General features: G+C 36.1%; 1 protein-coding gene across 2 annotated transcripts in view; it reads left to right on the forward strand.

The window, feature by feature from the left end:
- The window catches only part of CSMD3 (CUB and Sushi multiple domains 3), a 1,080,374-nt gene that overhangs the window by 922,355 nt on the left and 138,170 nt on the right, over positions 1–19,849 (forward strand). For both annotated transcript variants that reach the window (XM_003782396.2, XM_003782397.2), the window contains 3 exons: positions 7,212–7,336; positions 14,794–14,890; positions 17,301–17,405. In XM_003782396.2, the coding sequence (XP_003782444.1) occupies positions 7,212–7,336; positions 14,794–14,890; positions 17,301–17,405 (327 nt within the window). The remainder of the gene's footprint in view (positions 1–7,211; positions 7,337–14,793; positions 14,891–17,300; positions 17,406–19,849) is intronic.

The following is a 19,849-nucleotide window of genomic DNA, read 5'->3' on the forward strand; positions in this document are numbered from 1 at the left end:
AGACAAAACTGATAGTGTTTTCCTTCTGAACTATAATATATATTTGCCTTTGTTCTCTTATAAATAGTCATAAATAAACTATTCTAAACTGAAGGAATCATGAGCTGAAAGAAATATTTCTACATGTCTATGCCAAAATTCGCCATGCAATATGCATAAATTAGAAAAGATAGAGCTTTAAATCAGTTTAATAATGAAAACTGGCACATAATAATAATAATAAATCTCTTCCTATTCACAATAGATTTTTAAATATTTTTCCATAAATATCAAGACTCAGTCACTGTTTCTGCCTCATTTCTGTAGTTTTTACTTACATAGTGTTTGTGTCACTTTTGGTTTGTTTATAAAGGTATTGCTAGAAAATATCAATGCTCTAAAATGGAAAGCATCTAAAATAAAGTAGTCATCTGTACTCAGTCTCATATGTATTAGGACATTTTGTCAAGATTGTCATCTGTTGTAAAAACAGTGATATGATGACATACAGAAATTCATATAGTAAGTCACTCACCTTCAAAAATTATTGAAAAAAAGCATCTATTCTGTGTTCAAAGAAACTTCATATGCCAAGAACTGAAATGAAAATTTATGAATTTTACATTTATCATGTTAACGTCATAATTAATGCGCAAAAAGTTGTAAAGAATCATATAAAACTCAAACAGGTCCTCATAGCTGGGAATTTTATTAAGTTTTCAGCATGAGGGTTAGTTTAGTCTTGAATAAATATCTTAGGCTTTTACCTTGAGACTGAATTGAGGTGAGTTTCTTTAAGATCCTAAATGTTTGTGTTCCCTAAAAATTTATCTGTTGAAATTTACCATCAGTTGATGGTATTAGGGAGTGGAACTTTTGAAAGATGACTAACGGGGCTATAAAAGTCCTGTTACAGGTGACCTAGAGGCATCATCACCCTTTCTATCAGGACATGAGACGAGGGCCGCCTACGAACCAGGACAGAGGCCCTGAGCAGACATCAAATCTGCCAGTGCCTTGACCTCGGACTTTCCAGCCTCCAAAACTGTGAGAAATAAATTTCTGTTGGTTATAGGCCACCCAGTCTGTGTTATTTTGCTACACACAGAGCTTCCTGAATGGACTAAGAGAATTTCAAAGTATATATCCAGAGACAGAAAATTGTGTGAGATGACTTGTATTGCCTGCCAAGATTACATACAGGAATTACTATTCTGTATACGGAAAGCTTACATAAAAAGACATATTACCTTATACCCTTTAAAAAATATTATTCCATGTAGAATAGGTGTAAATCTAGAAAGTTGACTGTAGTAACAAATGGATGTGTAGATCTGTGTGAGGCAAGAACAGAAAGACGATGATTCTGACATCCAGAAGAGAGCTGAGTTTAGATTTTACCATTTGGCCCAACTGCTAATCTTTACATATGAAAACACAGTTTGCATGTCTATGTTTAACTGTAAGTATTTTTAGCTTCAAAATGTTCTCAATAAAAATGGCCATGTCTTAACATATTTGAGAAAAGAAAAATGCTTGATATCTTAAAAATTCAAATGCACAAGTCAAGTATACAACTATCTGAGTTTGTTATCAAAGCCTTCTCCTTAACTTGTGCTCCTTTTCAACATTTGTCATCTGTGTAAAGTAGTATCTATTTCAAGGCACTAGAATGTTCCTCTGATTAGGGATGTATCCCTTGTATACCTTTTGTCTCCCTGTGTTGTTTCATTCAAGTCTCCTCCTAACTACCTTTCTTGATGATCCTGAAGCTCATGTCACCAACCACTCCCTGTTCCATTATTCTGCTTTTACTTTACTATTCACCATATCATACATAGTTTTTGGTCTTTAAAATTTATCAGTCTATCTTCATCTGCCTCTTTTGGTCTTTAAAATTTATCAGTCTCTTTTCATCTGCCACTATATTATTTTTAAACTCAAACAAAAAAGACCTGGCACACAGTAGGTGTTCAGTAAACAACATTTGTTCAATGAATGGATTTTAGCAAATAATCATGGCCATTGCCTGAATATTTACTAAGGGTCTAACAACTCGGGCTTTTTCTCCAGTCGAAAGTCCATGCATTTTCCATTTCAGCATTCCACCACGTGGTGGTGCTTTTGCTCACGTTACCTCTACAAATAAATCTACATGGCAAACTCTTCTGAGATCTGTAGAAGGGCTATGGAGATAAAACACAAGCAGTAGATTTACACCTTATATGGGGAATTTTATTCTGAGAAAGAACAAATTCTCTATTTTCACTTTACAGTTTAGATAGAATACAGGGTAGCCATAAAGTTCGTGTGCAATTTACAGTAGTGTGCAGTTTAAAATTGCACACGAACTTTGTGGTCACCCCTATTTGACAGTCTATTTGCAGGTTTTGTACGAGGCAATTGTTTTCCTCTGCCTTCACAGTTCAATGAATGCTCAGTTAACAGCTAAGCCACGTGAGCACCCAATTGAAACCAAAAGAATACTGCTTTCTACATTCCTAGAGACTTCTATCTCCATTGTCTTGTTTCAGTGTCACAGTTCTTATTATGGCTATCAACATTTTCAATTTTTCCTGTCACAGTAAAGTACAATAAAATGTGCAGGTATTTTGCACATACTGACATGCTGAAACTGAGCTGTGGACTAGAAAGCAGCCCCATTAGCTATGATATATGGGTTGGGCTTGTAGTTAAGATGATCAAATACTAAATTAGAGGATCCACAAATTTTGATAGCATCTACGCAATATTTAATAATCTTATACAGAGCTGCAGTGCCTAGGGATTCTTAGGTAAATTACAAGAAAATGCAATAATATTTTACTTTAAAAATATTGGAGCAAATGTAAAACTGAAAAATAAAACTTAGGCTTCAAACTGAGTTTCTGTCTTCCAAATTCAGACTTCTTAAAATCTTGAGTCTCATAAACCCTGAGGCTCTCCTCCCTTAGAGGTTCTGTGATTCAAATAACCCCCTGCAGCCTCTAATAGCTTTGACAATATATGGCCTTAGGCATAAGTACTTCAGTTAGTGGGAGGTCTTTTTTGAAAAGCCCTGAAGCCACCACCTACTCCCCTTAGGCAAAAAGTCTTTAATTAGCTGCTTATCCCATCACTTTCATCTGAGTCTGTTTTTTCAAGTCCTTTAGAGACCCAGAAAGTGTTACTTTTACTTAGATCATCTCCATAGCAACACCTGTCTATTTTATCTTTTCTTAGAGAGGGAAGGAAGTTGATGAAGAAATGTACACAAGATCTCAACTCTCACGCACTGATTCATTTATTCATCCATCCAAACGTCATTAAGTATAATAATAAACAGCAAGTATTAGCATTTGTATGGAGCACGACTTACCCTCTCTTTTACAGATAGTAAAACCCTGATGGTTTAGAGACAAAAGCAGGATTAGATTTGACAGCAACCTTCTTGATTCTAAAGCCTATTTTCTTAATTGATATATCATGCTGTGTAATGCCAATCACAGAGAAATTTACCCTGTATCTTTTAAAAAATAAATGCAAATGTTAGAGTAAGTAATACATAGGGCCTGTGACATTTGTAAAGCATCCTGTATGTGACGTGGTAGGTATATCTGGGAATATTTTTATAATGTATTTTGTTGGTAAAAAAAAAGAAATAAAAATGATGGAAGTAGAATTTGACAAACATAGTTATGTTCAGAAAACTATTCGGAGGGAGATGTGATGCAGGAATGATGAAGAGGTAAATTTAACTCCAAGATATTGAGTTGTATATCCAGCCCCTCAACAATTTACTCAACAAGCAGCATTTTCTAAGTGCTTACTAAGCAGCAGACAGTATTTTAGATGCTAGAGACATAGTTTTGAATAGGTTATGAGATCCTTGCCCTTACATTTTACATTTCAGTAGAAGGAGACGGAACACAACCAGAAATGGATCTTTTCTTCTTTTGGGTAGTGGTAGTTGAAGTAGAGAGGGCGCTGGGGTTAGGAGAGCCAGAGCACGCTGCTATTGTATACTGGAATGAAATGAACAAAGGTAGGAATGCGTAGAGTCTTGGTGAGGACAGAACTGTGAGAAGAAGAGCATTTTTGACATGTGACACTTGCCACAAGAAAAATTGGAGATGTCTGGAGCACGGTGAATGATATCAAAGAGTGACAGGACGTGAGTGTGGAGAGGCACACCAGAGACCAAGCCCCATGGAGCCCTGAAGGGCACAAGGAGTTTGAATTTTCTCTAAGTGATGTGAGAATTCATTGAGCTAGGTAGTGATATGATCTTAATTAGCTTCTTTTAAAATCACTGTCCTTAGATGAAGGAGCTGTGGAGTAGGAGCTTAAGACTGATTAGAAGCTTTTTGCTTTAGTGGAGGGAAACATAATGGTGATCTAGACAGTAGGAAGATCATGGTGAAAGTGATGAGAATTGGTAAGCTTTGGATATATATGTAAGGTAGGCATGACAGTATTTACTGAGAGACTGAATGTAAAAATTAATGTGAATTTGAGTGTAAAGAAGAGAAATCAAAATGCGTTTTACGTGTATGGCCTAAGAACAGGGTAAATGGTGAGGATTACTAAGATACAAGAAAGTGTGGTTGGGGCAAAATTGAAAAGCATTTTTGTGGACATATCAATATTTAGATACTTATTAGACATATTGTTGCACAATCTCAGAGCAGAAGTCATGGCTGGTCATAGCTAGAGGTAAACATTTAGCTGCCATAGTATACACAGAACATGGAAATGGATGTTATCACAAGGGATTGTGATTAGAAAGAAAAGATTGCCTGGGACTATGTCACAAGGAGGAGCTACCAAAAGAAAATGAAAAGAAAAAGAAAGAAAAATCTGAAGGCCATCCAGGGATACAGTGATATGCGTGAAACCCAGCAGGATGTGCTGTCCTGAGACCCAAACAAAGAAAGGCTCAAGACCTATGGCGTGGCCAACAGTGGGAGATAACTGCTCATAGGCTGGGTAAATGCAGGTTATCAAGTGATCGTGGAAGCAGAACATTCTGATGATTCTGACATTGCCATTTCAATAAAGTGTAGATAACAAACTCTGATAGAATGGAAGGAAGAGAGGATGGAGGGAGAGGGAATAGCTTGTCACTGTAGCAGCGATGAAGGATGAAGGAGAATCTGGAATGTAAATAGTAGAAGAGTTAGAATCTTCTTACCACAGTTAAACAGAGTTCCAAGCAGAAAAGCGATTCTCTCATCTTCTCAGACTTGAGTCTACTGGAAGAGACAAATTGTAAAAAGAATTTGTAAGCACAATGGGACAAAGTTGTATAGGAGAAAAATGCTACAGAAAGCTGTGAGGCACTTCACAGCGAGGGAGGTGAGAACGGTTGCAGCAGTTCTGCCCACACCATCCACACCGAGGGTTCACAATGGGCAGGTGTTAGCCAGGGGAGAGGGGACAGACCTAGTGACAGCAGGAACAGAGCAGATTAGTTTAGTGGCCTGGGCTAAAATGGGTGATTGGAATGACAAATTACTGGGCAATACAGTTATGTACAATGCTGAAGTTGGAGGCTAATACGGTTTATTCTGTTTATTTGTAGTGTTCAGGTAATGGGGAGATTATTGAAGGAGTTTCAGGAGATTAGTAACACCAGATATAACGGTCTTTAGAAAGACCGTTTTGACAGTCATTTGAGAATATGGTATATGGACAATACACAAGCCACAGAGAGCCACTGATGTGATTAAAGAAGTGACAGAAAAAAGAGTGAGGAGGAGGCACGGCAGTGGCCGGGAGGAGGAGGGGAGAGCGTCTGTAAACTTTTCCTTCATATGTGGATGGGTCCCTCCTCACACACTTCCCCTGCTATTTCAGAGGTGGAATTTGGTTTACATTTCTTCCTCTACACCTTGTGTGATATTTTTACATCATGCAAAACTGTTGGTTTTCTTTTTAAATGGCCTAAATTCTTTCTAAGTCAAACTTAATTTCTGTATTCTCAAAAATATAGTTATAGGAAAATACAACTGAATGGCTTTCTTTAAGGATATCTTATCATGTTATTTTTCATCATTTTGAAACAGCCTTTTTGAATAATGATCCTAGGTTTTTCCATTTGGCTTGAGAAGTGAAAACTGTAATTTATGTTTACTATTATTATTATTGTTGTTGTTGTTATTACAAAAGCTATGTCTTTCTAGCTCACCCTTATAACCAGAGTAGGACAAAGGCCTAAAGACCACAGTACCACTGGTACCTAAAATAGCAATAACTGTAGCAAAAGGAGATACGGTTTGTTGACTCTTTACAATGTTCCAAATAGTACCCTTGCTCTTGTTCTGTATATTATACTCTTGATACAGCATTACCATTACACAGAGAAAGTATCCCTATTTCAGAAGGTTTAAGGAACATGCCCAAAGTCATACAGTATTTAATAGTTGTGAGCTTATGCCCAGAATCAAGCTGAGAGTATTAGTGGTATGAGAATTTTACTTTCAGATCTAAAAATGATAAAAGCCTTTATTTAGAGTAGGTCTACATACTTATTCATTCTCATAATAATTTCAGTGGAAGTAACCAGACTGGAACCCTATCAAGGATCTTCATTATATCTAAGAACAGGGACTTTGGCTGCAAATCGGCCAGGATTTAAATCCCAGCATTGTCTCTTATGATGTGATCTTGGACAAAACAATTTCTTAATGTCTCCCTTTTATTTCCTCAGATGTAAAATGGGGGAAATAGTCTTATCTCATCAGATGAACTGAGTTAAAATACAGGAAGTGAGGAGGCTGTATATAAATGTTATTACAACAGTTGCCATCGACATCCCCATTCCTCCTCTGAGGGTGCTGTTACTCCTCAGTGGATGTGCAAAGGAGAAAGTAGCAAACATTTTCAAATACTACTGTAATGCAAACCTGGTACAGAAACAAGCCATTTTAAAAGCAGATTTGGTCAGTGCACTTTTCTACATATACAAATATAATACAAATTAAATGCAGTTAGAGAGTTAATTGTACTTTGATTTTAGATATGCCATTTGGACGGTCGTCCATCAATGTTATCAAATCACTTCTTAGAAGTTTTCATGGTATAGAAATACTTAATTTTCATGGTTCCTATGAGTTTTAAAAAGTAGTATGATTTAACTTGGTTGGCAAGTCTAGTATCTGTCTTAGATATTATCTCCGACCTTTTTTTTTCTTACTTTCAGCCTTTGTGTTAGAGTTAACTCCCTCTCTCCCGGACTGCTTTCCTTTTAGTGCCCTGTGGTGGAATTTTAACTAAGCGCAAAGGGACTATTTTGTCTCCTGGGTACCCTGAGCCCTACGACAACAATTTGAATTGTGTCTGGAAGATCACAGTGCCAGAGGGAGCTGGCATTCAAGTAAGAATATTTACATTTTTCTTCTTCATATTACACATTTGAAGTTAATCTTATCATAGATGACAGAATGAATACTATTTCTAAATGTATAGCGACTATATTTCTAAGTGGTTTCAACTGACATGCATGGTTTAAATTAATAGAAAGATATTTATTAGTAATTTTTTCTCACGCAAGTAACATAATTCTATTTAGAATGGCCTAAGCAATGCAAAAACTTTGTTGCCCCAACATGACATAGAATCCTGAAGTAAAAGGATTCAAGGGTTGTTTACTTCAGAAGTTCAGTTAGGTGACCCCAGTTACGTCCTTCTCTCCCCTGCCGTGCTCAGCTCACTGGCTTTAGCCAGTGGACCTCCTTTTATATGCTGTTGAGGTGGCCGCTCAGCTCTTGGCATAAGAGCCTTACATAGCAACAGCCAATAGCCAAAATGGAATGTTCCTGTCAATTACCCTTTCAATAAAACTTCAAGAAACCTGCCAGCAGACTTATCCCCATCTTATTGGCGAAAATTGCAATCATCTTTATTTCTAAAGCATACACAGAGCAATAGCCCAGGATTTACTGTGATTTGACTCCAGTAAAACGTTATGGAGTGCCTTGAATAAGCAAGGATCTCAGTCTCCTCTGATGTACTCATTTCTCCTTTGATCACACTAAACCAGGTCCCTATTATTGAGGAAGAGGGATAGTTTTTCATAGGCAATCAGCAGTGTCTATCATGTTATTTTGGGCCCATTGTGTTTTTGGAATAGCTTGACCAGTTCCTCTGTTTTACAAAGAGATTGTTTCTGGATGAATTGATGGCATTTTATTGCTGAGTCAATATAAACTCTATGGAAGGTAATTATATCACGTTGTCTACCATTCATTACAAATAAATTGATTATTTCTCCAATCGATTCATAAGATTTTCCTTTAGAAACTTGAGACGTGTCAGAATTGTGAGAAACCAGGCAAGATACCACATGTTAAAACTGTAATTCCATAGCATCTGTAGTAAAAATAATCAGCTTCTTGAATTTATAATGATTCAGAAAATTTAAAATTATTTGACAAATGTCAGAAATAAAATAGGCTATTAAACTAAGAAGGAAACATGAAACATGTACATTTTAGAGTTATAGGGACATCCAGACACTACAGATCCAAGTTTACCTTCTGGGTAGCTATAAGTTTTGGCCAGTTTGTAACACTTGAAGATAACTAACCAATCCTATTTTGGTATAATAACAAGGATAGCAGAATTGTCCTTGTTCCAAGATGTACAGAGGATGTGCAATGAGACGTCTTTAGAAACTTCACAGAACTTTAACCACATCATCTGATTGTAAGTTTCTGAAGGTTGTCCTATAAAGAATCTATATATTGTAATATATTCATTTCTCTCTCACCTTAAAATAAAAACCCTGGCTTGTTTTCTTTAGTTATCATCCTTTATTTTTGACCCACTGCACTGTGGCTTCAGCATTCAGGCTCTCAGCAAGCCTCTCAGCGTGAAGACTCTGTGTGGTTAAACCCCTGGCATTGCTCACCTTCTTGTCATCTTATCAGCTCTCTATCCTTTTGATTCTTTCCTCCTAAAGCACCTTTCCCCTCTTTAGCACCTATGACACCAATATGTCCTTGGGCTTTGCTTTTTATTTTTCTTTTCAGCATCCATCACTTGTGTCTACATCTCCTGTACGGTTTCCTCTTCTGGTTCAACTCGTTATTCAAACATTAGAGTTTATGAAACTCTGTGGCCTTTGCTCATCTTTTTTTTTTTTTTATTAAATCATCGCTGTGTACATTAATGCAACCATGGGGTACAATGTGCTGGTTTTATATACCATTTGAAATATTTTCATCAAACTGGTTAACATAGCCTTCGTGGCATTTTCTTAGTTATTGTGTTAAAACACTTATATTCTACACTTAGTGAATTTCACATGTACCCTAGTAAGATGCACTGTAGGTGTGGACCCACCCATGACCCTCCCTCCTCCCATCCTTCCCCTCCCTCTCCCCTTCTTTATACTTCCTCATCTGTTTCCACACCTTTGGCTACTGTTATGTACTTCCTGCCCAGGACATAAGAGACAAGCGGATTTTTTTTTTTTTTAATGAAGAGCTGAATAAATGATGATTTTCAAACATAAATAACTAACTCAGACTTCTCACCTAAGCTGTACATCCTATATCCAACTGGGCTTTTTTCAACAAAACTTCTCGCAGACATGCCAAATATAACCTGTCTAAAACTGACTATAATTTTTTTTTAAAATTATAAATCTTTCCCACTGTTGTCTGCCTCAGAAGGACCCTCTCATCCATTAAGTTATGCAAGGAAGACATCTTGATTTTTCTCTAACCGAAACCCTGCAGAGTGAAATGTTTCAGGGTTCCCTTGTGCAAATCTCCCAAACAAGTCTGTGTATCTCCATTCACACTTGTACCACCCCAAATCAAGTGGTAATAATCCCTGTCGCAAGTCCTCATTCTCCTCTAAGTTATTTTCCATAGGACAAATGGAGTAACCCCTCAAAATTAAAAATCTAATATCAGTTTCTTGCTACTAATAAATACCTCAGTGGTCTCTAACCTCCTTCCCTCCCCGACACAATTAATCATACCTTCATGCTCTACTTTTGTTTGTTGACTATTCTATCCACACTATTTAACTTCTTTTAAAAAACCTGGCTTTCTCCATCCTCTGGATCTTTGTTCATGTTGTTCCCTCTGCTGCAACATTTTCCATGGTTTCCTTTCATTTGAATTATTCTTACTCATCATTTCTGTCTCAAATATATTTTCTGTGGAAGACTTTCTATGAGCTTAAGACAAAGTCAAGTTCCCTTGTCGGATGTTCCCAAAGTGCCCTGTAATTTCTGTATCATGACACCCATCACATCTTAGTGTTGCTACCTAATTATCTGTGAGCTCATCAGGGCAGCACCAGGTCTATTCTGGCAGCTAGCACAGCATCTGGTAGTATACACAGCGCAGTGCCTGAAAATGTACACTCACTAAATATGTTTAGAAGGAATCAATTAATACTGTTCTGAGGAGTGGAATTTTGACTAGAGAGTTAACAGGCGTGATGAATTAGTAAGATGTCTGCAGAAAAACTTGTCCCAGGCAAACACTATTCAAAAGTAAACACATATCAATTACACTATAAAATGTTTCCCTCGTTCATGGAGGAAGTACTTTGTTTAATGATTATATTTTAAAAAACAAAATTTGAATTTGGCAGAGCACTTAACAATTTATTTTGTATGTTATTGGACTTTTAATTTTAATTCTAATGGACTACCAAGTACATTTTTTTTTTTTAATTAGCTATAAGGGCTCTAATTTTAGACATACCACTGAATCATAGGAACTTATAAAAACACACATATACACACACACATGCACAGATACACATGAGGCTTACCTTAAAATTATCTGGCTAGGCTCGGCACCTGTAGCTCAGGCAGCTAAGGTACCAGTCACATATACCAGAGTTGGCAAGTTTGAATCCAGCCCAGGCCTGCCAAACAACAATGACAACTACAACCCCAAAATAGCCAGGTGTTGTAGTAGTACCTGTAGTCCCAGCTACTTGGGAGACTGAGGCAAGAGAATCACTAAAGCCCAGGAGTTGGAGATTGCTGTGAGCTGTGATGCTACAGCACTCTACTGAGGGGGACAGCTTGAAGCTCTGTCTCAAAAAAGAAAAGAAAAGAAAAGAACCTATCTGTTCCACCAAGATTAAAGCCATATTTAATTGATTTTACCCTGTTGGGCTGAGTAAGTGTGTAGATGAAGACTTATATGAATATTCAGTAAATCATCTATGAGATGAAATGGAATAGTCATTGGTGGAAAGAAGAAAAGTAACCCTGGGATAATGAAAATATTGCCATAATTTAAAATGACTGAGCATTCTTTGAAAAGAAATTCAACAAATTAACCAATTTTTAGATTAATAATATGTAGAGAAGAGTATATTCATCTTATTTATTAGAGAGAGAATTCCAAAGGGGCTACATTTAACAGTAACAATGATAGTTGTACATTTAATAACAATGATAGCTGTTAAGAAAAGGGCAATCCCTATGTAATAAGCCACGAGAAAAAGTGTTGGTTACATAACTGTGTCAATTTATAGCATGATCAGAGTGAATTCACCTGTTTCAAATAAAATACAATAGAATTTGAACAAATGTATGTTAGATGCCTGCTTCTAATGATGAGAGTTCATTAGATCATAAAGCTATCTTAGTGCCTTGATGGACCATTTCATTGACTGCAAAGTTTTTCTGAATGCTTCTGAGTCAAGAACTACCTCTTTTTAAATCTTCAATTGGCTCTCACTTGGCTTTCTGTTATACTGGGTTCTTGAGCTTCTATTCCCTTTATCTTTTTATTATGCCAAACTACGTTCACAATTTACTCAGAATCCTACTGGCAAATTATGTTAGATGTCTGTGGCTGCTGTGATAGGTTACCATAAACTTTATAGCTGCAAACTACCACCACAACAAAATGTTCTGTCACAATACTGGAGACCAGAAGTCGAAAATCAGTTCTGCTGCACTAAAGTCAAGATGCTGATGGATTCTCTCTTCCCACCTTCCAGGTTCTAAAGAATCCTTGGCTTGCTTTTTTCATCTTCCTGTAGTTGTAGTCATTCCTTGGCTTCTGGCCACATCACTACAATTTTGGCCTCTGTGGTCACATTCCCTTCTCTTCTGTGCGTATCAAGTCTTCCTCTGCTTCTAATCTTGTATCTCAAGGTCCTTCAACTAGTCACATCTGAAAGACCCTTCACCATGTAAGATAAGGGCCTGATGTGTTGGGAGTCATAGTTTAGCCTACTATAAATAAGCATTAAGAATTAACAGATGTCTTCCTTCCATCTGGGTAACGTGTTTTACTGGAGATACTACATTTTTGTTCTTGTTACCCTTCTGATCCCAATAGCTCAGAAAAAAACATAAAATACTCTTAAAAATTCCTACTCATTTCCTCCCTTATTCAAATCACACAAAATTCAGTAACATACCCTACTTAACACATATGACATCTGGGTCCCTCTTCCTACTATTCCTATCTCTAACCTGGTGTGACTTTTTGTTGCTTCTCTATTCAATAAACATTGAAATGTGACTGTAATCAACATAGAAATCGCCTTTTCACTTTTATTTTCTTCACTCAATGCTGTGTCATCTTAGAACACAGTCCTGATTATGTTCTTTCTCCCACTTCTAAAACCTCCAGTGGAAAACTGGAGGTATAATTGTAACTTAGACTGCTTAATTATTATATCAGTGTTTAGATTTTATTGGGTCTTTCTCTCTCCCTCCCTATAGCCAAGATTTGTTGAGTCCTGAATCCTTACATGCTGGGCAGTATACTAAGTTCTTTATCCATATTAACTAATTTAATTTTTACAATAAATCTATGAACTATTGTTATTTCAAGTTAATATGAGGGTACAGACAATCGGGTTGCCTTGTTTGCATTTGTTAGGTAGAATCCAAGTACATTTAGATAATCTTGTTACAGATATTTGTGTAATTAATATGAGGCACACAGAAATTAACAGCTTGCCTAGATACATGCCAGTGAGTGGAGGGAGCCAGGAATTTGCTAACTCAGGAACTCTCAGATCTGTTGTAGTTATCTACTAAACTCTACCCTTCCTAACTTTTCAATGCTTTCTCTAACTTTGCATGTATATTTCCTCGTATATAGTACCCTCCACTGTTGCTAAATTGGATTACTAATGGTTCACTAAATCTAGCTCATAGATTGACTTCTCTACATTTTCACATACTCAGTAATTTCATTTAGTGAAAAACTCAGTATCTTAAGTATAGTCCAAATGTCAATTCTTGCATGAATCTTTTTTTTTTTTTTAAATTTTTTGGCTGAAGGCAATCTTTTCTTCCCTTGAATTGAAGGAAAGGAAAATTCGAATATGAAGAAGGGCTTATTGTTTAAGGAGGTGCCATTTATTTTACAGGCATACAGCTTTCATTCTGGTCTTCTTCCTGTCCTGGAGCAGTGCCATTGGGTCCAGTGCCAGTCACACAGGCAGGGTATCTATCGCCATGTGGTTCTCACCCCTAGAAAAGAGGCACCAGCATTCATTTACATGGAAGAATAATGATGGACTATTTTGCAAATAAGGAATTTTTGATGAATGAAATTGTTAAGTGGCGAATGAGTGTGTTGTCTGTATTTATAAAAGACTCTAGCTAACATTAAAATTACTTTATTTTAATAAAAGTATTCCTTTGTCTCCTCCAAAACTATAAAATGGTTAATAAACAAAAAGCAAAATAGATAATATCCACATCGTGAGGGTCGCTGGGTTCTTGCAGAACTCAAGCTGGGCCCAGTGATGTGCAGCAAAGTGGCACATGCCTCCTTCTTTAAATAAAATTTAATAGACGGGAAGAACCAAACCCCAGAGTTTTCCTTTTTAACTTCAGGGACCTTCTGGGTGCTTTTGTTATTATAACTGAACTCATAGAAGCAATTTTTATTTTTATTTTTTTATTTTATTTTATTTTTTTTTTTGAGACAGAGCCTCAAGCTGTCCCCCTGGGTAGAGTGCCATGGCATTACAGATCACAGCAACCTCCAACTCCCGGGCTCAAGCGAGTCTCCTGCCTCCGCCTCCCAAGTAGCTGGGACCACAGGCGCCCGCCACAACGCCTGGCCATTTTTTGGTTGCAGCCGTCATTGTTGTTTGGCGGGTCCGGGCTGGGGACTCGAACCCGCCACCTTAGGTGTACGTGGCTGGCGCCTTAGCCGGTTGAGCTATAGGCGCCGAGCCAGAAGCAATTTTTAAAAGATGCATTTGAATTAATTACAAAGTATGTTTGCTTATCTATACCAACAACCTATTCAAATGAGCACCAGGGATAATGTAGAACAGCTTTTAATAAACGGAAGAGAAGAATTTGAATAAAGTTTATGGAAGGAAAGGAACAATGCCATGCATCCAGGAATAAATGTAGTTTAAAAATGTATATTCTAATGCCCTCTATGCTTGTGGACCACAAGTCTGGTTATGTCCTAATAGCTAAACACAAATGAGAAAACTCCATCAGTGACAAGAATCTAACTCCACAATATAAAAGGCAACCAATGGTCTGGAACACAGATTGAGATTCTTGCCAGTGACTCATTAGATTAACGCAAGGCTTTCAATAAAGAGAATGTTCTGAGATAGTAACAGACATTCTACTTGTCATACCCACGGTGAGCCCTGCCAGGGCTAGGCACTCTACAAGGCTTTTCTTGTAAAAACCAGTTCACACAAGCCAGTACCGTAACGGCAAAGATAAGTTCTGTTGAAAATCAAAAAATCCTTCTTTTAAGGCCCACACAGATGAGATCCAGGATTTGCGCTCTCTTTTGCAAAGGGGACTTGTGGAAATGTGTATTCTTAACAGTAACTATTACTTCACAGGTGCAGGTTGTTAGCTTTGCCACAGAACATAATTGGGATTCTCTGGATTTTTACGATGGGGGAGACAATAATGCTCCGAGACTTGGAAGCTATTCAGGTAACTAAGAGAGACGAACTTAATTAAAATTCAGATATTGTCAGAAAGGTAAAATGTTTTTCTAAAGACTTACCTAAAACTCAGATTGAGTGGTTTGAATTTGCTTTTTACAAACTGTACACAATGAAGTAAACTATAAGGTTAGATGTTTGGAAGGCTTTAAAAGGTATTGTCAAAATTGCTATTTAAAACCTTACTCTTACTATATATGGGTAGTTATTTTTTCATGCTTTTAAGTTAGTGGTAATATTTTCAGCTGGGTTGTAGTTCCAAAACATATGTGTCCTTTTTCCTTAAAGATGATGAGCAATAATAAATATTAGACTGTGCCTCCTAATTATAAGTACTTAATTGAATGCTATGCAGTCATTCAAATAATCATAGAGACTGTGCATCAACATGGCAGATCCTACCAGGTACTACTCAGGAGGAATAAGGAGAATACAATAGTACTTGTATGAAATGAATAAAATCGTATAACATTAATATATATCTATGTATCTAGACTAGAAGGAAATACAAAATAAAATGTTATGATTTTTATGCAAGATATTGACTTATTTTTTAAGATGGTTAGATTTTAGGTTTTAAAGGTACTTTATACAATAATCTTTCAGCAAACAGAAATTGAAAAGATGAGTCTTGCTTTGTTAATTTTAACTGTTATGCCTTTCAAGCTCTAGAAATACAAACGTAACTAAACTATTAACTTGTACATTTCATACATAGCGAAATACATTTGAATGACGTTATGCTTTTAAGAGCTTTTAAAATAGAATCTGATAACCAATTATTCAGAATTGCCAATGAGGAAATGAAAGACATACCTAGAGCTGGAATGATATTTAGATAGAAATCTTTCTTAGAAAATTACAATAAAATTTTGAATACATTTTTATTTAAGGTAAATTATATGTAATACTTTTGTAGTAATCATACTTGTGTAACAATGATAAAGTGATACATTACAGTTTTTGAGTACTGAATGCTAGCTCTGTGCCAGTTTGGTCATAAATTTCCTCATTGAATCTTTGTAGCAATCCTGGTAGGTGATTGAAGCTCAGGGGTATTAATTTCTCTGAATTGTACAACTAATGCTAGAGTGAGACTGGGACCCAGCTGGTGTGACTCCAGAGCCAGAGATCTTAATCGCTAGGATTCTCACAGCGGTTCTCAACCTGTGGGTCGTGACCCCTTTGTAACAATGAAAATACATCCTGCATATCACATATTTACATTATGATTCATAAAAGTCGCAAAATTACAGTTATGAAGTAGCAACGAAAATAATTTTAAGGTTGGGGGTCACCACAACATGAGGAACTGTATTAAAGGGTCACAAAATTAGGAAGGTTGAGAACCAACCTCAAAAGGTTGACCTTGAGTTTCTGTTTACCCCTCTCTTCAAGTGGTTATAGTGAGCACACCCCTGACAAAAAGTGAACTAAAACAAACAAACAAACAAAAAAACTCCACGAAACTATATTCAGTAATAAATTCATCCTGTTATTTCACAAAAGACGTTGGGGTAAGATCCACACAGTTATAAACAAGTGTAAAGTACCAAGTTACTTATCGAGATGTTTGCAATGCTATCAACTCAGATGCTTATGGAACAATATCTTAAAACATAGAATTTGCCATTTCAAACTGCTAGAATTGGAATATTAAAGATGTTAAACTATTTGCTAAATATCAATCAAGATGTAATTGGTTGAAGCAAATATTTGATATTTTCAAACTCAATAACTAAGTAAAGTAAACTTGATTTCCCTCAGAAGTTCAGAAAAATATCATTATAATTTAGTTGCTGAGGGACAAGGCTAACAATACTTTATAACTGAGTCTTTTCTTTCTTTCATTTTTTTTTTTTTGAAAACCAACCACCAGCATTGCTCTCAGAGTATAAACAAACAAACAAACAAAATTAAAGTACTTGACTTAGTATAGAATAAACTATCTTTAATTCATTATTAAAGTGAATTAAATTATTATATTGTCTGATCCATGCAAAGTCTTAAGTTAATGATACCATAAAAATCACATGCAAATTTTAAAGTTAAGTTTATTTTTAGCTCACACATGAAATACATGAATTCACATAAAATTGAAAACATTTCAGGTGATGTCAAATTTACCAGTTCGACTTTCACTAGCTCTCTTTGCTTCTGCCTATTTTTAGGGAACAATCTAAAGTCATCTCAAAGACCTGTCTCCTTGGGGATAGGAACAGTAAAATAAAAGAGGATTATGGGAGAAATATTTGTATTTAAAAATTTTATTTGAAGAACACTTTGATTAATATATAACTTTACTGGTAATCTGTCAACTGAGTAGTCATTAACTTACTTAGTTTTACAGTAATGTCTATTCTGTGATCATTGATCTGCCTTCTCAATTATCATTTCAGGAACAACCATACCTCATCTTTTGAATAGTACATCTAATAATCTATATCTAAATTTTCAATCAGACATCAGTGTTTCTGCTGCAGGATTTCATCTTGAATATACAGGTAAAACTAATATAATGTGGCATATGGGAAACTTCAGAATAAGTTATGTTAATTTTTGAGTACTTATTTTCATGAATATGGAAATTATGCCAATTTTTCAAAGGAAAGTTTCAGTCTTTTTAAATTTTAGAAGTACCACTTTAATTACAAATTATATAGGTAAAGCTTTAATGATTTCACTAGAATTTACAAGTATTTAGCCTTCTATAGTAGTAAAAATATCCTCCTGACACCATTTTTAAGTGTGCAATATGATATTAATTATAAGCCCTATGTTATAAAGCAGATCTTTAGAACTTCTTAATACTGAGTAACTGAGATTTCATGTCTATTGATTTGAAACCTTTTCATTTTCCCTCCTCCCCATCCCTAGCAACCACCATTTTACACTGTTTCTAGGAGATTAACTATTTTAAATATGTCATGTAAATGGAATCATGTAGTATTTGTTTACTCTGGAGTATTTTATTCTTTTTTGTCCTTTGTAAATGAGATTATTTCCTTAATTTCCTTTAGAATAGTTCATTCTTATATGGAAACACTATCTATCCATCTATCTATCTATCTATCTATCTATCTATCTATCTAAATAGAGTCTCACTTTGTCTCCCTCTACTGTCATAGCTCACAGCAACCTCAAACTCTTGGGCTCAGGTGATCCTCTTGCCCCAGGCTCCAGAGTAGCTGGGACTACAGTCATCTGCCACAACTCCTGGCTAGTTTTTCGAGACAGAGTCTTGCTTTTGCACGGGCTGGTCTGGAACTCCTGAGCTCAGGTGGATCGACCCACCTTGGCCTCCTAAAGTACTAGGCTTACAGGCATAGGCCACCATACCTGGCCATACAATTTATTTTAATATGCTTATTTTGTATCCTATAACTTTACCGATTCCTCTATTAGTTGAATGTTTTTCTATACAGTCCTTTTGAATTATTTTATGAATCATTAGTGACCGTATGTATATCTGGGGTGCACGTGATATTTCAGTACATGCATAGAATACATAATGGTCAAATCAGGATAACTGAGATACCCATCACCTCAATCATTTGTCATTTCTTTGTGCTGGTAATATTCTAAAACTATCTTCTAACTATTGTGAAATATTTAGTAAATTATTGATAACTATAATCACCATTCTTATATTGAGCATTATGTTTTATTTGTTCCAGCTAACTTTATTTATTTTTTAATTTTTATTTATTTATTTTATTTTTTTGCAGCTTTTGGCTGGGGCTGGGTTCGAACTCACCACCCCTGGCATATGGGGCTGATGCCCTACTCCTTGAGCCACAGGCATCTCCCCCAGCTAACGTTATTTTTTTTTATCTATTAATCAACCCCTCTTTGTTGCCACCTCCCCCATACCCTTCCCTGGCTCTGGTCACCATCATTTCACTCTCTACCTTCCAAAGATCAACTTTTTTAGCTCCGGTCTGTGAGGGAAAGTGTGTAATATTTGGGTTTCTATGAATATTTGTGTTAAGCTCTTTTCACTTAACAATGTTCTCTAATTCCATTCATTTTGCTGCAAATGACAGCATTTCACTTTTTATGGCTGAATAATTTTCCTTTGGGTATATACACCGTAATTTCTTCATCCCTTGAGGGGCACTTAGGTGACCCCCGTCTAGGCTATTGTGGACAGTGCCGCAGTAAACATGGGCGTGCATGTGTCTCTTCAGTGTACTGATGTCCTTTCTTTCGGCTGTATACCCAACATGAGGACAGCTGGATCATGTGATAGTTCTATTTATAGTTTTTTGAGGAAGCTTCATATTTTTCTTTCCATATAGCCGGACTAATTAACATTCCCACCAACAATGTATGAGACTTTCCCTTTCTCCACATCCTTGCGGACATCTGTGATTTTTGGTCTTAATTTTTGATAATGGCCATTTTTACCTAGGAGGAGACACATCTTAGTGTCGTTCTGTGGATTCTATAGAGTTTTCTCAGATAAAATTATATCAACTGTAAATAGTTTACAGTAAACTATAAACATTTTACCTCTTCCTTTCTGATGTGGACGCCTTTTATTTCTATTTCTTATCCAATTGCTCTGGCTGGGACTTATAAGACTGTGTTGAATAAAAGTAGTAAAAGTAGACATCCTTGCTTTGTTCCTGATCTTAGAGGAGAAGCTTATTGTTTTTCACCATTCAGTATAATGAGGGCTGTAAACTTTTCATATACCGATTTTATTATGTTAAGGTAAATTCCCTGTATAAGTAATTTGTTGAGAGTTTTTAATAATAAAAGAATATTGAGTTTTGTCCCATATATATTTTTGACATCTATTGATAGGATTATGTCATTCTTTCCTTTTATTCTCTTAATATGACATGTCATCTTTATTTGTTTATGTTTAACTATTCTTGCCTCCCAGGAGTAAGTCCCACGGGTCCTGGTGTATGAGTTTTTTAATATGCTATTAGATTTG

The sequence above is a fragment of the Otolemur garnettii genome, unplaced genomic scaffold, assembly GCF_000181295.1.
Source record: "Otolemur garnettii isolate 467f Iridium unplaced genomic scaffold, OtoGar3 scaffold00004, whole genome shotgun sequence".
In the NCBI taxonomy this organism is placed as follows: Eukaryota; Metazoa; Chordata; class Mammalia; order Primates; family Galagidae; genus Otolemur; species Otolemur garnettii.